Below are 18,227 nucleotides of genomic sequence, written 5' to 3'. Positions count from 1 at the left end.
TTTTGTGCTGCATAACGACTGTTTTCTGTATTTTACACCACAACATTAATTTTAGCAAGCGCGGCGACCATACGATGAAAGGGATATTCTTGATCAATTTGCCGCTGGTCAGGTCGAGATGTTTGCAAAATTGAGGATGATGGGTTCAAGGTAATTCTATCAAAGAATTGATTTAGAAATCAAAAAACCAACATAAGTCTATTTGATTGCTATATTTAAAAGAAGTTTCATAAGCAATGTGTTCAAAAGGGAAATTGTAGTAAGCATGCTATCTATCTAGCATTTATAAGCCATGGGAGTTATTTCACTTGCAAAGTTGTATCTATCCACTCAATAGGTCATTTCATGAAAATGTCTGCACTAGAATTCAGAACGAAATCTGAATCAACACTGCTGTCCATGAACTCTTTTCAACAACAGAATTTAAAGCTGTACCAGAAAATGTTCTAGTAAGATATATTGAAAAATGTGTAGGAAGCATCTAATTAATTTTAGACAGGCTTTGGTCCATTGTCTTTATTTGAGTTTTTCTTACACTTAATTAATGTGATATTTGACGCAAATGATCGAAGCCTTCCACACGACAATTCATTCCTTTTTAAACTTATCAAATACATAGTTTCGATGAAAAGCTTAGGCGTAGCGTAACACCAGAGTTTCAGTCACTTCTGGAATAACATTTCAAAATATTGTTACTAATTTTTGTAATTTCAATTATATCTTCAGGGTTGAGAGGATATCTTTGACAGTCGGTAAGTGAAAAGGCGCTTTGCTTTAAAGCGAAAATATTTCCAATACATGCAAATTATCATAGAGAGCTAATATACTTATCATAAGTTAAAGAACTAAAGTTCTCTTACATTTAATAAATGTGATGTTTGACACAAATAAGCCTTCCACGCGAAACTTCATTCCTTTTTAAATTTATCAAATACACAGTTTCGATGAAAAACTTAGACGTAGCGTAACACCAACAACGGTTTCAGACCGTGCTCACTCGATGGCAAAACCGATACTGCCTTCAGGAGACCGAAAATATAAAAAAGACAGTAGCTACCCGTACCCTTATATGATGAGCTATCCCTACCCTAGTATTCATAAATTTCTCGCACAATGTAAATAGATGACACATCTACTCTATTCCTGAACAAGGTCAATAAAATGAAGCTAATAAGCATAATGCCTCTTTTTGGCCTTATCCATGCCACTACTTTGTGCGAGGATGGCTCAGTTGTTAAAGGCGCTGACTACGAAAAGTATTCAAGTATGCTATGTTTCTGCTATTTCGTACCATCTTCAAATTTTTAGATACCAAAAACTTACATGGAGTTTCTCCGTCTTAGTTTTGTTTCCCTTCACAAAAGAACAAAGTACTTTTTTACGCCCGATGTCATTTCTCTTCACAAGATGCTGATATTTTCACTCATATTGATTTGAAAAAGGCTTTCCATAGGTTTTAGGAAAAGGCCAAATAATAAAAGTCTCCATAGATACTGTCAGCTTTGAGTTGACATGGGCTATCCTATGATGAAGAATAGCACCTATCTAGTGATGCAACCATTAAACGTGTGCAGTTTGAAGGATCTATCTTTGTATCCAAAGAACAACATGAAACATGCTACATAGCACATTAAAAACAATTTGGTTGACTTCAAACTGCCGCATCATCTGAACCCTCATGTTAAAAATTTGCTTAATGTATTCAATGTTTATTTATTAAACTGACGATTGCAGACAATCACATGACTAACAACAACAAAGAAAGATATTGAAAATAAAAGATTTTCAAGTACCACAGTGCTCCCTAGTTCCCTTCAAAGAAGGTATTGAAAGCGCTATTCTTTAGTCAGAGAAAAGAAAACCGATTTTGTTGATTCAAGGCAACAGTCATAATTTCTATAAAAATCATCATGACTTTTAAGATATTGATGGGATCGAATATTTGTTTGCATACTTATTCGAATATTTTTTGCTCATTATTCGTTGCTTAACAGTTAAGTTTTTATTTAACTTATAAAAACATGGTGACTTTTCCCCCTTCTAGATCGACAAACAAAGATAGTCGGTGAATCCACTGGCAGAGTTAGTCAGTTAGAAGAGGAAGTGAGTTATTTTTTTAACACACGTGACCATTCTTGAACATTTTGATCGATGTAAAGACGGATTGTACTGTTCTATTGTGAAGGGGATGGCTGCTAGCAAGCGCCAGGGTGTTCGTTGAACCTACTTTCAATTATACTGTTTTGGCATTATCTTTTTTTGATATATTTATTAGTACTAGTACAAAAAATGAGCTACAGCTTCTGCTCAGACACTAGCAGTTTTCAGCCTTCCAAACTCCAAACCAAACCAAAGGGAGTATCCCAAAATAATGGCAGGGGGATCCACAGGGGCGCAGTGGGAGTTAACTTTTTGGGGGGGCAAAGCTGAAAATTTTCCGATAAAACTATGATTTTTCCAACAAATTTTTTCTCAATACATTCCTTGAAGATTACCCTTGCTGCATATACTGCAACACTTGATACTACAATATCACGAATGGATCTGGAAATCGTTAACGAATGAATCGTTCGTTATACACCTTCAAGTTCAACAATAGCCTTTATTCTAACAAAACTTACCAAATATAAATCGCTATGAACAAAACTGCAACTAGTTATAAATTTACACCCTACAAGTCTTCTCGCTATACTAGACAATAAACTGCCAAGTTAGTGTTTATAGATGTTTATAGCAAAAAGTTTTTGGCAAGTTTTAAGTCGCATCATAATTACTTTGCATTTATTTATGCTAAACCTTAAATAGATATAACGCGTCCAAAAGAATAGTTTTCTTTTAACTGAATTTATATAAAATGTTACTCAAGCAGCATCTTTCTCAAAAGAGGTGTGGCAGCATACAAATCGATGATGTCACCATAGTCTATCGACTGTAAAATATCACTTTCGACGTTGATTGTTAACAAAGAGGAAAGGCGGTCCTGTCCCATCGTTGACCGTAGCCGATTTTTTTACAATCCTTAGCTTTGAAAAAGCTCTTTCATAGTTTGTTAAACCTATTGGCAAAGTGACGAGAACCTTGTAAAGAAGGACCAGCTGTGGAAAGGCACTTTGCAGGTTATACTTATCATCAACTGAAGAATTGAATGGAACTGAAAAGTTTTCTCTTCCTCCTGCAGCCGGGAGAGGGTTGCTCTTTTCTCTAACTTTTCAAAATTTACAGTAATCATTGGCGAAAGAGCTGTACTCATCTCTTAATTTTCGTCATCCAGGCCGTAATTCTTCGCAACCTTTTTGAATTACACTGCACAGAACTGCCTTTCAATTGTTTTTTGAAAACATTCAGGGTTGAGCAAGGCAAAATCTGTCAAAATTGCCTTATGAGACGTAAATATTGTATTCATTGAGCTGATAGCTGTATCCACTATCACGATGATATACGGATTCCCTATTTCCCTCTAATTCATCTATGCAATTTTCCCCTGACATCTTTTTCTTTCTGCGTATTCGTCGCTCGACAAAATTTTCCTCTTCTAAGTCATGGCGTTAATCATGCACTATTTTACGACAGGTTTAAAAAAATATGCGACCTTTTAGACAAGATCGATGAAAACCTTACATTTTGTCTAATATTTCAAATTTTCCGACAAACGTTGGATTTTCCGACAATCCGACAAAATTTTTGCCAGGGGGGGCGGCTGCCCCCCCCTGCCCCCCCAGCCACTGCGCCCCTGGGGATCCAACACCTTTTACTAAATGTCATTACAGTGAAAACCTGCATGAAAGAACCTGTGATTTTCTGTACCAGGCTGAAATGGCTCGTTTACTTTGCAAAGTGGTTTTATCTTTAAGGTGCTTAGCTGGCAAAAACAACCGTGAAGCTCTTAGTCTTCAGCATAGTCAATAGAAAAACACTGGTCTGGAAAGCCGGCAAACATCAAAAGAATATCTTATTGTTAGGACTTTTAAAAGTCACGTGACATTATCCGTGCACACTGCTTCGGCCACTACTCTTGTATGCTTCGATCGTGGATATATATCATGTCAATTCTATCATGCCCGGCGATAATTGTGCAGTTTTTAATTGTGGAAGCAGCCGTAGAACGAAAGGTATTGGAATTTTCAAACTTCCAGCGGCAAATAACGACGAAAAAAAGAAATGGAGGGAACTTCTCCTGAACGAAATAACGAAGAGCAGGGTACTGGACAAGGCCTTCAAAGAAAGAGTGAAAAATGACAGAGTTTTTATATGTGAAAAACATTTCCTACCAGAGCAAATAGAAATTTGTAAGTATCTAGCATTCGATTTGATGCTAATAGCCTAGTTAAATTTGTGATTTTCCTATAGTATACCTTTTTCATAAACATTTACTTGATCGTTGAAAGATCGATCGCGAGTGAACCTTGAAGCCAGCGGTGTAGGAGCCTAGGCCTGTCTATTTTATCATGAGTACTTTTCAGGCCCCAAACAATTTTAAAACTGTAAGCCCACCCCTTTCAATATGAATTTCGTTCCGAAGGCACTGCATGTTTGCAAAACGATATTTTCTTATCCTGCGGATACTTTGTCAGAACATCTGAAATAAAAAATATACCTTATGCATTGTGTGAATTGACCTAGGATTGTGTATAGTGGCCTGTCTAAAAGAATATCAAATTGTGACTAATTTTGTTCCTTTATAGTTGATTCAAAGAGGAAAGGGCTGAAGCCTGGGGCTCTACCAAGTATCAATATGCCAATAAAAAGCTTCCAGAAAGAGAAAAAAGAACGAAGGCACATTCCTATGGGGAGAGATTTGTTACCGGAAGAGGAATCCAAAAACATGATTTATAAATCTTTTGATGAGTTATGCCAGAGGGTGAAGGCACAAAGATTTGATGGAATTTGGTCCCCTGATATCTCCTGTGATATGGCAAGAATCAAGAAATTTGAATTTCCTTTCATACTGCCCAAATACGAAATTATAATTGATGCAAGCTTGGGTTTTTCTGTTTCAATTTATGGATGGCTTCTGCCTGATGACCATCATATCTACAAAGTGAACAGAAGATCAATGCAAAATATAACTGTTTCCAACTTGTTGAAAATGGTTGAGTCATATGAAATTTGCTGTGGTATGACAAACAAAGAAATTTCCTCTAAAGTGGTCAATCATGTTGTACCAATGCAATTTGACCCACTTCTAATGGAAGATGATGAGCATTTTAGTTGTAAGGAGTATACCAGATCAATCAACTGTGTTGTTCTGACTGATACAGCTAAATGTGATAGCTGCATAAAGGCAGACAAATCTCTTGAAAGTTTTGCAGTCAGAAAAAATCAACAGCTGACCACACCAGCCAAACTAAAAGCACCTATTTCTGCAACAAACCCACACAGAGTTTTGCTATCCCTTCGAGAGCAAAGATTGAAAAGCGCACAATTGGAAAAACAAATTCAAGACATGCAAGTTGAGCTTGAAAAGTCATCGATCCAGGTTGATCAAAGTTTAGAAGGAGATTTCCTTGATATTCTTGACACTTCATCTGAGAAGATGACACCTTTTCTGAAACTGTTTTGGGAGCAGCAAGTCAAAATGAGAAAAACATCCAATTGTGGAGCAAGATTTCACCCCATGATTATCAAATTCTGCTTGTCAATGTCACAGAAATCAGCATCTTCATATGATGAGCTAAGAAATACATTTGGGGATGTCATTAAACTACCAAGTAGAAGAACACTGCGGGATTATAAAAATTGGATACGTCCCACAACAGGTTTTGATAAGAAAGTTGTGGATGAGCTTATCAGGCTTACTGATCATTATTTTGATATCGAAAGGTTTGTTGTTGTGCTGATTGATGAAATGAAAGTGAAATCAAACCTTGTCTTTGATAAACACACTGGGCAGCTTATTGGATTTGTTGATCTTGGCTGTGAAGAACATAACTTTGCCACACTCGAAAAGGCAGATGAATTGGCTACTCATGCACTTGCAATTATAGTGAAAGGACTTTGCAAAGACTTGAACTTTTGCCTTGCCTATTTTGCCACTTCAAGTGTCACAAGTGTGCAATTAATGCCAATTTTTTGGGAAGCGGTGGGCATATTAGAAATGAAATGCAATCTCTGGCTTGTGGCAATCACTGCAGATGGTGCATCTTCCAACAGATCATTTTTTAAATTGCACAAAGCTTTGGATGGGGGCTCTAACAAAAATATCTGTTATCGCACTGTGAATTTGTATGCCAGACACAGGTTTATCTACTTTTTCAGTGATGCCCCCCATCTAATCAAGACAGCAAGAAATTGTCTTTTCCATTCAGGCACTGGAAAGCATTCACGATTGATGTGGAACAATGGATCCTATTTACTATGGGAACATATTTCCAAGCTTTTTTTTGAAGATTTAGATAGGGACATCAAATTATTACCACGTTTGTCCTATGACCATATAAAGTTGACCCCATTCTCAATCATGAGAGTAAATCTAGCAGCTCAAGTACTCAGCAAAACAACAAGTCTTGTTTTGAAGAATTATGGCTCAGAAAATGCTGCTGGAACTGCACTCTATTGCGAAATGTTTGATTCTTTCTTTGATTGCTTCAATGTTCGCAGTAAAAAGGAGCATATAAGAAAAATCAAGCCCTTTCTTGCACCATATACAAGTAATGATGACCTGAGATTTGAATGGCTAGAAAAAGGCATGCTTCAATACCTGAATTCATGGAAAGAAAGCATCGAAAAACGCCCTGGAGAATTCTCTAAGGGTGATAAGAATAAGATGTTTATATCTTGGCAGACCATGGAGGGAATTGAAATGGATGTTGCAGCTCTTCCAGAATGCATCAAATTTCTCCTGTCTCAAGGATTTGAATATGTTTTGACAGAAAAACTGTGTCAAGATGCAGTAGAGGAATACTTTGGAGGACAACGAAAGTTAGGAAGAAGAAGTGACAATCCAGACATTTATACCTTTGGATACAACAACAATGCCTTGCGAATTCAAAAAACAATCTCTGTAACTGGCAACACAAGGGGTAAACATGCTGGGAGAAGGCAACAGTGGAATGAAGTTGATGACACAAAACTACCAAAACGGAAGTATGAAGCAAAAGACTCTGTATAACTTTTTAAGATAGAAGCTTAAGGTTTTAAAACCAAATTAAGATTTTACAAAATGTATGAGCTATTTTTCAAAAGGGTTAGAAGCAAAAAGTTTAAAACATTTATGCCTGAACAATTTCTTTGAAAATTAAGTTAAACTGAAACTTCACCAGAAAAAATTATTCTACAATAATATTGATTAAATAAAGAAAGTTTAAAGGCATTGAGTCATGATAAATAGGCGATCACGCCGAAACCAAATGACCCCCTATAGAGAAAGCCTATTTACCATGACTCAATGCCTTTAAGTTAAAGAAGTTTAAGTATGGTCAGTCCCTTACTGCACTTGGTTCAGTTGACCTTTTGATTTCCGTACGTAAGGCCTTTGCCTTTGCAATGCCTTTCTTCATTTTGAATTTTTGCATTAAACTTTTTGCATGTGAAAATGCTCTCACTCTGACATATAAGTTAATAACACTCATCAACAGGCCCGAGATCAGAGATTCAGAGTTGCAAGGAATCTCTGCATCTGCAACAATAGCATTGAAATTGCATACAATATCCGGGTCTTTTTGCAGCTTCTGAGAAATTTGGTGTATGTGAATAACATTTTTTTCTTCGCTAGTTTTAATTTCTTCTTTAAAGGTTTTCTCAACCACTTCAAAAATTTGCAAAGCTGGTGCTGTTATATCCCACAAGCCGCCACGGGTGAGAATTGTGACCAGGTTTGCATTATTAACTTGGTCAGGATCACTGCCATTTAATGCTTTTGCAGCTTTTAGAATGGCCATACATTGTTGACTGTCCACTGATTTCCATTGTTTTGACTTTTGGAGTTTCCGATATAAGTTGTGGTATACATACCCTCCAAGATAGTGTATTGCTGCCCTTTCAGTTTCAGTCAATGCTGCTGTTGGAATTTGAAGATTAACTTCAAGAATCTTTTTCTTATACTGGGCAAGTGAACAATTGGCCAATTTCATTGCAAGCAGGGTAGCAGAGTGGCATGTCAAGGTTGGAAAGCATAGTTGTGCATCAAGGACTATCTTTGCATAAAAATTTGAATAAAATTTCTCTGAGTTTCCATCTGCACACAGTTCTGCATATATTTGAACAAACTGCTGAAAAATCTTTGAGTCCTGGCCATACACATCATGATGTGATTCAATTTCCTTGATCATAAGGTCTGGGTAGCATCCATTTGTTCCTGCAGCTTTTTTTGATAATTGGATGAGACTGTTGAAATCTTCAACACATAAAGCTGCAGTTTCTGGCTCACTTTGTGTTTCAGCTTTTGAAGATGTGTCTTTGTGTTTCAGGGTTGCGTGTCTTTTTAATCCTGCTTTGCTCTTGCACACTTTTTCACAATTTTTACACTTGTAATCATCAATTTCAGCCTTTAAATAAATATTTGCAATAAGAAACTCAACAAATCCTCTCACAGTATGTTAAAGAATATTTATCAAATGCAATTTCAAAATTGCAATTTTGTTAATGGTACAAATAATTCCTAACCGATCTCATTACAGTGAATAAAACAAAGCAAAGGTAACTCTGGGGGCCTAAGATCGATTCTGAGAAAGCTACTCAAGCTAATTGAAAGATTTGATTTATTGAATATGTGAAACTAACAACATTGGAAACTGAATTGGTTCTCGCTGAAACCTTGGATATCAAGGATCTAATTTTTCTCAAGTATACATTTACTTTGATCTTACAAAATCTATTCTATACCGATGTTGATGTCTCCATGCAGAAAACATACCAACAATCAGGGTCCGAAATTTGGCCGATAAGAAAAAAGAAAGCTGAACAGCATTGCCGACTTAATGGAATCAATTTTCTGATCTTTCAGGAAAAAATTAAAAAACGCAAGTATTTTCGTCAGTGGTAAATTTTGTTGAGAGACCAAGCAAGATGGAAAGAATCAACCAGTAGTCGTTAGAAATACGTACGTAGGACCCTTATCAGTCCTTGATCGGTTTAAATCTTCTACTCAGGCTTACCTCATCGTCAAACTCATTTTGCAAACTCTCCTCTAACTCCAGAGCCTCAAGGATTGCGTCCAAATTTTCATCAGATACCTCTGAATTTTCATTATGTTGGGAAATTCTACGAGAAGATCTGCGACGTTCGTTGTTTTCTGCCATTATAAAACACTTCCGTGCAAGGCTGTGCACGGATATTGTCACGTGACTGGAGAATTCAACATGCTTTCAAATAATGCGAAAAGCCCTTTGATGTTTGCCGGCCTTCCAGACCAGTGTTTTTCTATTGACTATGTCTTCAGTAACCTTTTTGGGGTTTTCTAGACACATCCATTATCACGTTACTTCTTTCGTGTTTACATCAAGAATAACCCTTACGAAAAAGCTCACAAGAATTTCAACAGATGCCTTAGATATTATAAAGTCTAATGCTAGACAACTCGCACAGCACAAGTGTACTGATATAACTGGTATATAATGCTTTATACTCATTAATTCTAGCCTCGTTCTTAGGTTGATTTTGTTGTTTTTAAATATCAATGATGAGAGGCCCACTTAGAAGAAATTCAGTATCAATTCTCTTTGTTGCAATTTGAGCGAAATAGGATAAAGCAACACTTTTACCTTTTAATTACTAAGAGCTTGCTTGCATAGGTATACTTTTAACAACAATTGTTCTAACTGTTCTCAATTTCAGGTGACAAATTTGCGGGACATTGTTGTAGATACGAAGGACCTGCTAGAAAAACTGTACACTGTTCTTGCCCCGCCGAATATTCAGAATCAAAATACCGTTCCGGAAAACTGTTTTTTACAGAAGAAAACTGGAAAGAATGAGCTAGCCGCTGAAGAGAAAAAGCTTCCTGTTTTGAAGAAATCGTTAACTGATGATGATTTATTGACTTCCACTGATGAAGAAATTTTCGTAGAAGAACCAGATGAAGAATCGTTGTCAGATGCGGAAATGATTGTTGATCTACCTGGGGGTGCTGTAAACCAGCCCCCAAAAAGGAGGTTTAGTGCTGATAAGTTGCGAATCATGGCAGATATGCACAATACACGGCTGCTGAGCATCGACTCTGCAAAGTCAACAATACCATCTGATTGTGAAAGCATCGATTCAGCCCTGTAAGAATGTTCCACAGTTCTTCACAGGGTTGTTTGAAGGTTATGATAAGGTGCCTTTTAGTCAAGGTTGTTGTCTACCCGGCTTGAAAGTATGAAAAAGAAAAGCTGTCCTTTGGCATACTTGTGTCAATTTGATGAAATCTCGAGAGCCGATTCAAAGAAACATCTTACGATAGAATACAGGGTATTTGAAATGGCACTTTCCCATCAGTGATCTGTGAAGTTTGGTCTCATACAGACAGAAATATAATATTCTAAGAGACTTATTGTCCCGCGTGATGTTTGAAGGAATCATAATGTTAGACAAACTGCAAGATGAGTGATGGGGAGAATTAATCTGATATATATATCAAGTAGTTTTGCTCTTAATACCTAGATCATTGCAGGTCTCTTCAGTTATGAAAACCTACGCAGGCTTGACCAATCACATCAGAGCAGTAGCAAAGACGTGACATGTTCCACATGTGTCTCTGGTGCTACATGAAACGCATTCACCTCTTCCACAGAGAGCGGAATAGGTAGTGCCAAGCTAATGTCTCAGAGTTCAAGTTTCTTGGCTTAATAAATTATAGATGCGCTAATATTCCTGGTGTTATTTTGGGATAGAAATTCCAAAGGTATATCAAAATAGTTTTGTCTGCATTTCCAAGAAAGGAAAAGTGGTGTAATCTAAGCTTTGCTCGTCCTTTGCCGTCTGGATAAAATAGCATTGATGCTTTGAGATTCGGAACAGTTCGGTTATTTAGTGATACGTGACTTGAGACATTAGGAAATTACCGTAAGAAATGTATAGGTCATTCACCTTTAATTTTATGTCGGCCTGACATATCTCATAGTTTATCACGATGGATAGTCTAATTATTCTCTATAGGCGCAACTAAGTAATTTAACTAGATATTGCACTCTACTGGATTAGGGTAGCTGAGAGCAGCAGATTTCTTCTATGGCATTTACATCTTCAAGAAAGGTATGTGACAGAAAATTTATCTTTTCTAGAATGTATTTTTTCTAGTCACGGTAAATTAGTTGTTTTTTACATATTTGAATCTTAAAATGATTGATGCATGCAAGACCTTTAAGGAACTGATACCAAACGTCTATTAACACATAACAAACCAACGGAAAACCTGAGAAATGCTATGTCTTCTTGAAGTTTAACCTGAGTAGTAGATTGATCGATAAACAGGCCTAGGGTTTTCTTAATAAACTTCCTCCATCAATGAATCAAATAAACGAATGAAATAGCAACCTTTTTTGGTTGAACTGTAACGTGCAATCTTTTAGCATTGATAATTTTTATTTAGCCACACGAATGCTGCAGGAGGAGTAAACAAAATCAATCTTTTCATAGTATATTGCATCCAAAAAAACAAACTTGATCCATTAATTTGAAAAGCTGCATTCGCCTGTGGCAGTTACAGCAGAGTGGGAGGGAAATGGGCGTGACCTATGATACCACGCCCTCTTTGGTTCAATTTAGTGCCTTACACCAGGTAAATTTTCCTTGGGCAAATCTTAATTATTGTGACCTGCACCTACACAGTACATTTTTATTAACTGTAGGAAGATTTATGCAGACCATGGATCGATAAAAGTAATTTTCCCCATACCATCCCTTGGGGCCGCCACTATGTCCTGTATCATTTTTAAAAGCATTAGTTCGGTGGCAAGACAAATAAAATTTTATGACTTAAAAGATTCTACTGAATTTTAACAAATGTGACATAGAATGTGAACCAGACGTGCCGTAAACCTTTGCAGGACCCAGAATTTTCCTAGCCAATGCAGGATTCATTGTATGGATTTCCTAACTCTTAGATTTCTTGGTAAATCAAGTGTGAATTTGTAAATACGAGGTTTGTTTTTTCTTAATTGATGTTAAGACAAAATTTGTGATAATTATTTTAGCTTTGATTCATTATTACTTTATATGTAAAAAGAAATAAGAGATCATCGTGATAACCTCAGCCATCATCAATATTATGAACGCCGTTCTTATTATGATCATCATGGGATGCCTAAGAAATAAAAAAGAATGTTAGATTTTAAGTTAGTAGAGGAAAGGGAACAAACTGTTTATAGAAAACCTTATGATTTTATGCGATTTCTTCTTCACATTCAATAGCCAAGATATCGGGTGGCTTTCGATTTCTAGGTAAAAACATTCGTCTGTTTTTAGAGCTGAAGTTATCAAACTGTATTTAAAGGTTTCTTGTTATTGTGTGCGGTATTCTAACCTCTTCTATTTGGTAGAAATGTGCTTATGTAATGATTCCGTTGTGGCCTGTAAAAACTCTTACTGACAACGTGCATAGCGAATGGTCAAACAAATCTTGATATGTCTTGATTTCCTTTCTTACTTTCTTAGTACGTGGATTTCGTCAACAACAGCAGAAATAAGACCTTCAATAGTGTTTTATTGTTGTTGATATGTTTACAATGAGATGACTAAAGTTTGGCAAGCGGCACTGATTGGTCAACCTTTACAGTCATGTGCTCGTGTTTCTGATTGGCCTATTTCGATCCACAACTGGGTATATATATTTCTTAGCGTAGAGTTTTCGATCTAGGTTCTGACGTTTTAAACTCTGAAGAGTGTCAGACGAAAAGCTTTAGTATACTAAATGTTTGCTTTTTTCAAAGCCATTAACAAGTTTTGTACCACTTAAGTTTCAGAAATATAATCTGAATAACGCAATCCCGAAACTCCTTGGGTGCCTGGGTTTCAAAATTCCAACCTCAGGTCTGCCTTTTTATTGTGCATATGAAAAAAGACTCTGGTTTGAAGATACCAGCCTCGTTCTGATCTAAGGGGCGCATCCCCAATCGTTGCACATCCCCAATCGTTGCACATCCCCAATCATCGCACATCCCCAATCATCGCACATCCCCAATCATCGCACATCCCCAATCATTGCGCATCCCAATCGTTGCACATCCTCAATCATTGCGCATCCCAATCATCGCACATCCCCAATCGTTGCACATCCCCAATCATTGCGCATCCCAATCGTTGCACATCCTCAATCATTGCGCATCCCAATCGTTGCACATCCTCAATCATTGCGCATCCCAATCGTTGCACATCCTCAATCATTGCGCATCCCAATCATCGCACATCCCCAATCATTGCACATCCCCAATCATTGCGCATCCCAATCGTTGCACATCCCCAATCATTGCGCATCCCAATCGTTGCACATCCTCAATCATTGCGCATCCCAATCATCGCACATCCCCAATCATTGCACATCCCCAATCATTGCGCATCCCAATCGTTGCACATCCTCAATCATTGCGCATCCCAATCATCGCACATCCCCAATCATTGCACATCCCCAATCATTGCGCATCCCAATCGTTGCACATCCCCAATCATTGCGCATCCCAATCGTTGCACATCCTCAATCATTGCGCATCCCAATCATTGCACATCCCCAATCATTGCGCATCCCAATCGTTGCACATCCCCAATCATTGCGCATCCCAATCGTTGCACATCCTCAATCATTGCGCATCCCAATCATCGCACATCCCCAATCATTGCACATCCCCAATCATTGCGCATCCCAATCGTTGCACATCCCCAATCATTGCGCATCCCAATCGTTGCACATCCTCAATCATTGCGCATCCCAATCATCGCACATCCCCAATCATTGCACATCCCCAATCATTGCGCATCCCAATCGTTGCACATCCCCAATCATTGCGCATCCCAATCGTTGCACATCCCCAATCATTGCGCATCCCAATCGTTGCACATCCCCAATCATTGCGCATCCCAATCGTTGCACATCCTCAATCATTGCGCATCCCAATCATCGCACATCCCCAATCATTGCACATCCCCAATCATTGCGCATCCCAATCGTTGCACATCCCCAATCATTGCGCATCCCAATCGTTGCACATCCTCAATCATTGCGCATCCCAATCGTTGCACATCCCCAATCGTTGCACATCCCCAATCATCGCACATCCCCAATCATCGCACATCCCCAATCATCGCACATCCCCAATCATCGCACATCCCCAATCATTGCGCATCCCAATCATTGCACATCCCCAATCATCGCACATCCCCAATCATTGCACATCCCCAATCATTGCACATCCCCAATCATCGCACATCCCCAATCATTGCACATCCCCAATCATTGCGCATCCCAATCATTGCACATCCCCAATCATCGCACATCCCCAATCATCGCACATCCCCAATCGTTGCACATCCCCAATCATCGCACATCCCCAATCATCGCACATCCCCAATCATCGCACATCCCCAATCATTGCACATCCCCAATCATTGCACATCCCCAATCATTGCACATCCCGAATCATTGCACATCCCGAATCATTGCGCATCCCGAATCATTGCGCATCCCGAATCATTGCGCATCCCGAATCATTGCGCATCCCGAATCATTGCGCATCCCGAATCATTGCGCATCCCGAATCATTGCGCATCCCGAATAATTGCGCATCCCGAATCATTGCGCATCCCGAATCATTGCGCATCCCGAATCCTCGCCACTGCATCAGTTTTTAACCTGCATCATCTGTTATTTTAGAGGATCTGATACTCAGTGGATCTCAATAACAGATAGACGGAAGCTTCTTTAGGTGGTTCCATTAACAATTTTGGAATATGTTTGCTGTTAGTCTACTGAAACACTTATTCTTAAAGAAACTATGAATTAGGAGTATCAGAAGTATTATCAAGGTAGGAAAGAAGTTTGGGAACAATTTCTCTTTTCAAATTGTTATTGCGAGTTTTCCTTGCCATTGATGGTCTGTGACGCAGGCTAAATTTCCAAGCATGGAAACTCTTTATGAAGAATACTTCTGATATTTCTGATGCATAATTTCTGAGCAAAATGTCTCATATAAACGAATGTAGTAAGAAAACTTTCCTAGGATTCGTAACCAAATTGCCAGGAGATTGTTTTTGACAGTTGTTATGAAATTTGTTTCGACACCATAAGCCAGGAACACCTCAGCAGAGGCGCAAATAAATGGCTGCTGCTCAAAAAGCGTCAAATGCTTTTAGCAATAAATATCTGGTGCAATTGGCGTTATAGCGACCATTTTGCTTAAGGCTTTTCCGTAGCAACAAAAGTTCAACTTATTTATTTTGACTCGAGGAAAAGCTCAATCTAGACTCCTTAATATTGCACGCCTACATCCTGGATGAGAGGAAAACAAACTTAACATCGGGAACAAAAAGCAAGTTCTTGGAGTTTGAATGTCTGGCTCCCATGGTTGCAGAACAAAGCAAAAGATATCAAGGGCGGTGCCAAGCAATTCAAAGTGGAGGGGGGCTCGAGATGAAAGCATAATTTGAATAAAACCAAATTTCGAAAAATTTTGTTCACGATATTTTATGGCTATGACTGTATAGGGCAATCGTTATGCTAGCGGTACATTGAAAGAGGCCGGCGAAAGGTTGTAGAAGGCTCTAGGTATATCGAAAAGAAGAAGCTGCCCTGTGAGCGATGCAAGCATAAATTTTTGCGATCACGTACTTTAGATAAGCTTAAAAATATTTCAGGATAATTCTTGCAGATATTTTCTTGCAATCGTTTAGAAAACGTTTGCTATTTTTAAGGCATGCTTTAAGTACGTTTGATTAATTCCAGGATTTGAATGGAACTCATCACTTTATGAGGCCCCTAGATCTTGACTTATTCCTTGGAAATTAAGCAATAAATAATTTGTAGCAACTTTCTTATTCTTTCTAGTCTTTCAAAAACATTTCTTTGCACTTTTTTGAAGCTTCCCAGCCCCCTCTGGCGCCGCCCATGGTATGTTGGTAAAAGAACCTTCAGCAAAGGAAGATAAGCTTTGACTTTACTAGGCTGGGAATACAGAAGTTTTCAGAAATAGGAGGGGCTTGGCTACGGCTCCTGTCCCTTTATTCGTTTAGAAAGTACATAGAATAATAGAGCCAGTGGCGTAACCAGCCATGGCCCCCTGGAATTTTCCAGATCGGAGCCCCCCCCCCAACCAATCAACAGAAATTCCATTCATTTAGATCGCTTAAACTCGTTGATCATATCCAGAATACCAGCTTTAAAGAAAATTGCAAAGAAAATTTTTTGCTAGGTGCCCCTAAAGGTCGGGGCCTTTAGTCTGTTACTCTTTTGAATAGTGCAACGCTCAAATGCTTTAAACATGTGGAAAAAGTAGAACACAATTATGAGTGTTTAGTGTTCATCGGAACGTCGATCGATGATTGACTAAAAAACGTGCCCTTTCCAAATTTAATTAAGCGTTATACAAAGGAAAGGATGTGCTTTATGGCTAACAATGATGTAATGGAAATTAGGTTGAAAATGAAGTGTAATTAGCATATAGAGTGAAGAATATAGAATTAAGTAGGTATGCAGAAAAAGCAATGATGGATTGTAAAAAATGGCCTAAACTGACTCACTACAAGTGTCTAAGACAGGTTCAACTGAAAAAGCACAAACTGTTACAGGTTTTGAATGTAATATTTACAGTACATCAAGATAAGGTTGGCAATAATGTGGCTATGCTGAAATTAAGTTTTTACAACGCATCTCCGTATTCTTAGCAGCCATTGGTGTGCACATTGTAGGAAAAATTATAAATGACTTTGAACAGGTATATTCTATTCATTCGATTCAAAAATTGGCATAGCTTCTTGTTGCACAGAAGAAACAAAACAAGCTATAAACTGTGAACATATATATCACCGAAGGAAAAAGGAGCCGTTTATAGGGACTGCGGGTTCCTGTTAGAATTTTCTTAGGGCCCCGGCTGCCATAGGTGCGGGGCCAGGGGCCGTGCCCCCTTGACCCCTCCAGAACCGCAACTACTGAGTATGAACACAGAATAGAAAATATTGTTCAAATGCTGGCTGACCTGACAGGCAGTCTTTTTTAAATATGAATTCGAAAAAAGATGTCAAAGAAGACGGAAAAGATGAAGATTTTATTTCACTGAAATTTTACACTTAACTTGAGGCTTTCACCTTGCAATTTGCAAAGTTTCCGTTGAGTCCCTCACTATTTTGGCATTGAAGGGTTGACTCGGTAAGGGAAATAGTGTTTTAATTAAAATGGTACTCGTATTCGTGTACAATAAATTTTTAAAATCTATTTAAATTTGTCTGTTCTAGTTTGTTTGGAGATGATTCTTTGTGAAAAGTTAGGAAGCGACCCCCGTCGTAATCAGCCGAAGAAGGCGTTACTGAAGCATGAGATCGCCTATTGTTACCGTATTATATCCGTTTGACTTTGTTAAAAGGAATTAATTTGTCTTTAGTAAAAGAAAACAAACAAAATGGAGCCTGAAATCGAACACTTCTGTTAAGTTAACCAGATGCGAAATTTGCATCAATGTCTGTGTCAGTATTAGGCTGTTATTCTTAAATTTTAAATTATTCATTCAAACCTGGAAGTGATTCACATCCGTAGATCCAAAGGAGGATTCGTTCTCGGAAGGGGTGCCTCTCATGAGTCGGTCGCAACCTGACGGCCAGAACATGTGGTGAGAATTCTTCTGTTAAAAACATCAAGTTTTTGGCCCTGGTCGGTCACCCACAAACAGAGAAAGGTAATTGCTACTATGCCCTAAGTTACGTTTAATTCACGAAATAACCGAATTTTTGTTAATTAACCTTTACTCTTGTATCCACCGCATAATCAGTTCGTATCGACTGGGCGACTGGCCATGCCAAGTCATTCTTAATTACAATAGAAGTAAGTTCGAAATGAAATGCTTGCTTTCAAGACGATATTTCGCTGCTCCGTACACCAAAGAACGAAGCCAGTTTTTATTTTTCTCGGAGAGCCTTTTATGCTTCTGTTATTTTGACAACGAAATTCTTTTGCAGAATTAGGACCTTGAGGGTATGTGAAAAACGTAAATTTGGCCCTCGAGTTGCGCGGACTGCTTTCGGAAAAGAGATGTGTTGAAATCCTAACGCAAACTTTCATTCTTGAAAACTTCCATTGACGTTTTATTATTGACAAAACATGCTTTTGTACAGAG

The 18,227-nt window shown here is 38.2% G+C and overlaps 4 protein-coding genes across 5 annotated transcripts in view; 3 read left to right on the top strand and 1 right to left on the bottom strand.

The window, feature by feature from the left end:
- The window catches only part of LOC135689685 (potassium voltage-gated channel subfamily KQT member 5), a 30,964-nt gene extending 18,425 nt beyond the window's left edge, over nt 1–12,539 (top strand). The window contains exons 15-18 of the mRNA XM_065206998.2: nt 56–150; nt 727–752; nt 2,045–2,103; nt 9,772–12,539. Of these exons, the coding sequence (XP_065063070.1) occupies nt 56–150; nt 727–752; nt 2,045–2,103; nt 9,772–10,206 (615 nt within the window). The 3' untranslated portion in view covers nt 10,207–12,539. The remainder of the gene's footprint in view (nt 1–55; nt 151–726; nt 753–2,044; nt 2,104–9,771) is intronic.
- Nucleotides 4,055–7,108, top strand: LOC135682316 (uncharacterized). The gene is made up of 2 exons (XM_065197160.2): nt 4,055–4,286; nt 4,683–7,108. The coding sequence occupies exons 1-2, from the start codon at nt 4,055–4,057 to the stop codon at nt 7,106–7,108; spliced, it is 2,658 nt and encodes an 885-aa protein (XP_065053232.2).
- Nucleotides 7,416–9,236, bottom strand: LOC135682321 (uncharacterized). The gene is made up of 2 exons (XM_065197166.2): nt 9,093–9,236; nt 7,416–8,483 (listed from the first exon to the last, which is right to left on the bottom strand). Exons 1-2 carry the CDS (start codon nt 9,234–9,236, stop codon nt 7,416–7,418), a joined length of 1,212 nt encoding a protein of 403 aa, XP_065053238.2.
- Nucleotides 12,540–17,115: 4,576 nt separating the features above from the next.
- The window catches only part of LOC135689711 (potassium voltage-gated channel subfamily KQT member 1), a 28,171-nt gene continuing 27,059 nt past the window's right edge, over nt 17,116–18,227 (top strand). Inside the window, exons 1-2 of one of the 2 annotated variants that reach the window (XM_089115284.1) lie at nt 17,116–17,266; nt 17,651–17,789. The gene's annotated coding sequence lies outside the window, so the exon portion shown is untranslated. Of the gene's footprint in view, nt 17,267–17,502; nt 17,790–18,227 lie in introns of those variants that run through there. The other variant, XM_065207031.2, reaches the window with a different exon arrangement.

Source organism: Rhopilema esculentum, unplaced genomic scaffold (assembly GCF_057945365.1).
Source record: "Rhopilema esculentum isolate cy_ngs unplaced genomic scaffold, ASM5794536v1 HiC_scaffold_24, whole genome shotgun sequence".
NCBI classification, from domain to species: Eukaryota; Metazoa; Cnidaria; class Scyphozoa; order Rhizostomeae; family Rhizostomatidae; genus Rhopilema; species Rhopilema esculentum.
This window is presented reverse-complemented; position numbering and strand designations above follow the sequence as displayed.

Excerpts from the sequence above, each read along its gene's own strand:
- LOC135682321 (XM_065197166.2), bottom strand. The coding sequence starts at position 9,236 with ATGGCAGAAAACAACGAACGTCGCAGATCTTCTCGTAGAATTTCCCAA. Across the intron at positions 8,484-9,092 it reads AAAATGAGTTTGACGATGAG|GCTGAAATTGATGATTACAA; the intron begins GTAAGCCTGAGT and ends ATTTATTTAAAG.
- LOC135682316 (XM_065197160.2), top strand. The coding sequence starts at position 4,055 with ATGCCCGGCGATAATTGTGCAGTTTTTAATTGTGGAAGCAGCCGTAGA. Across the intron at positions 4,287-4,682 it reads ACCAGAGCAAATAGAAATTT|TTGATTCAAAGAGGAAAGGG; the intron begins GTAAGTATCTAG and ends GTTCCTTTATAG.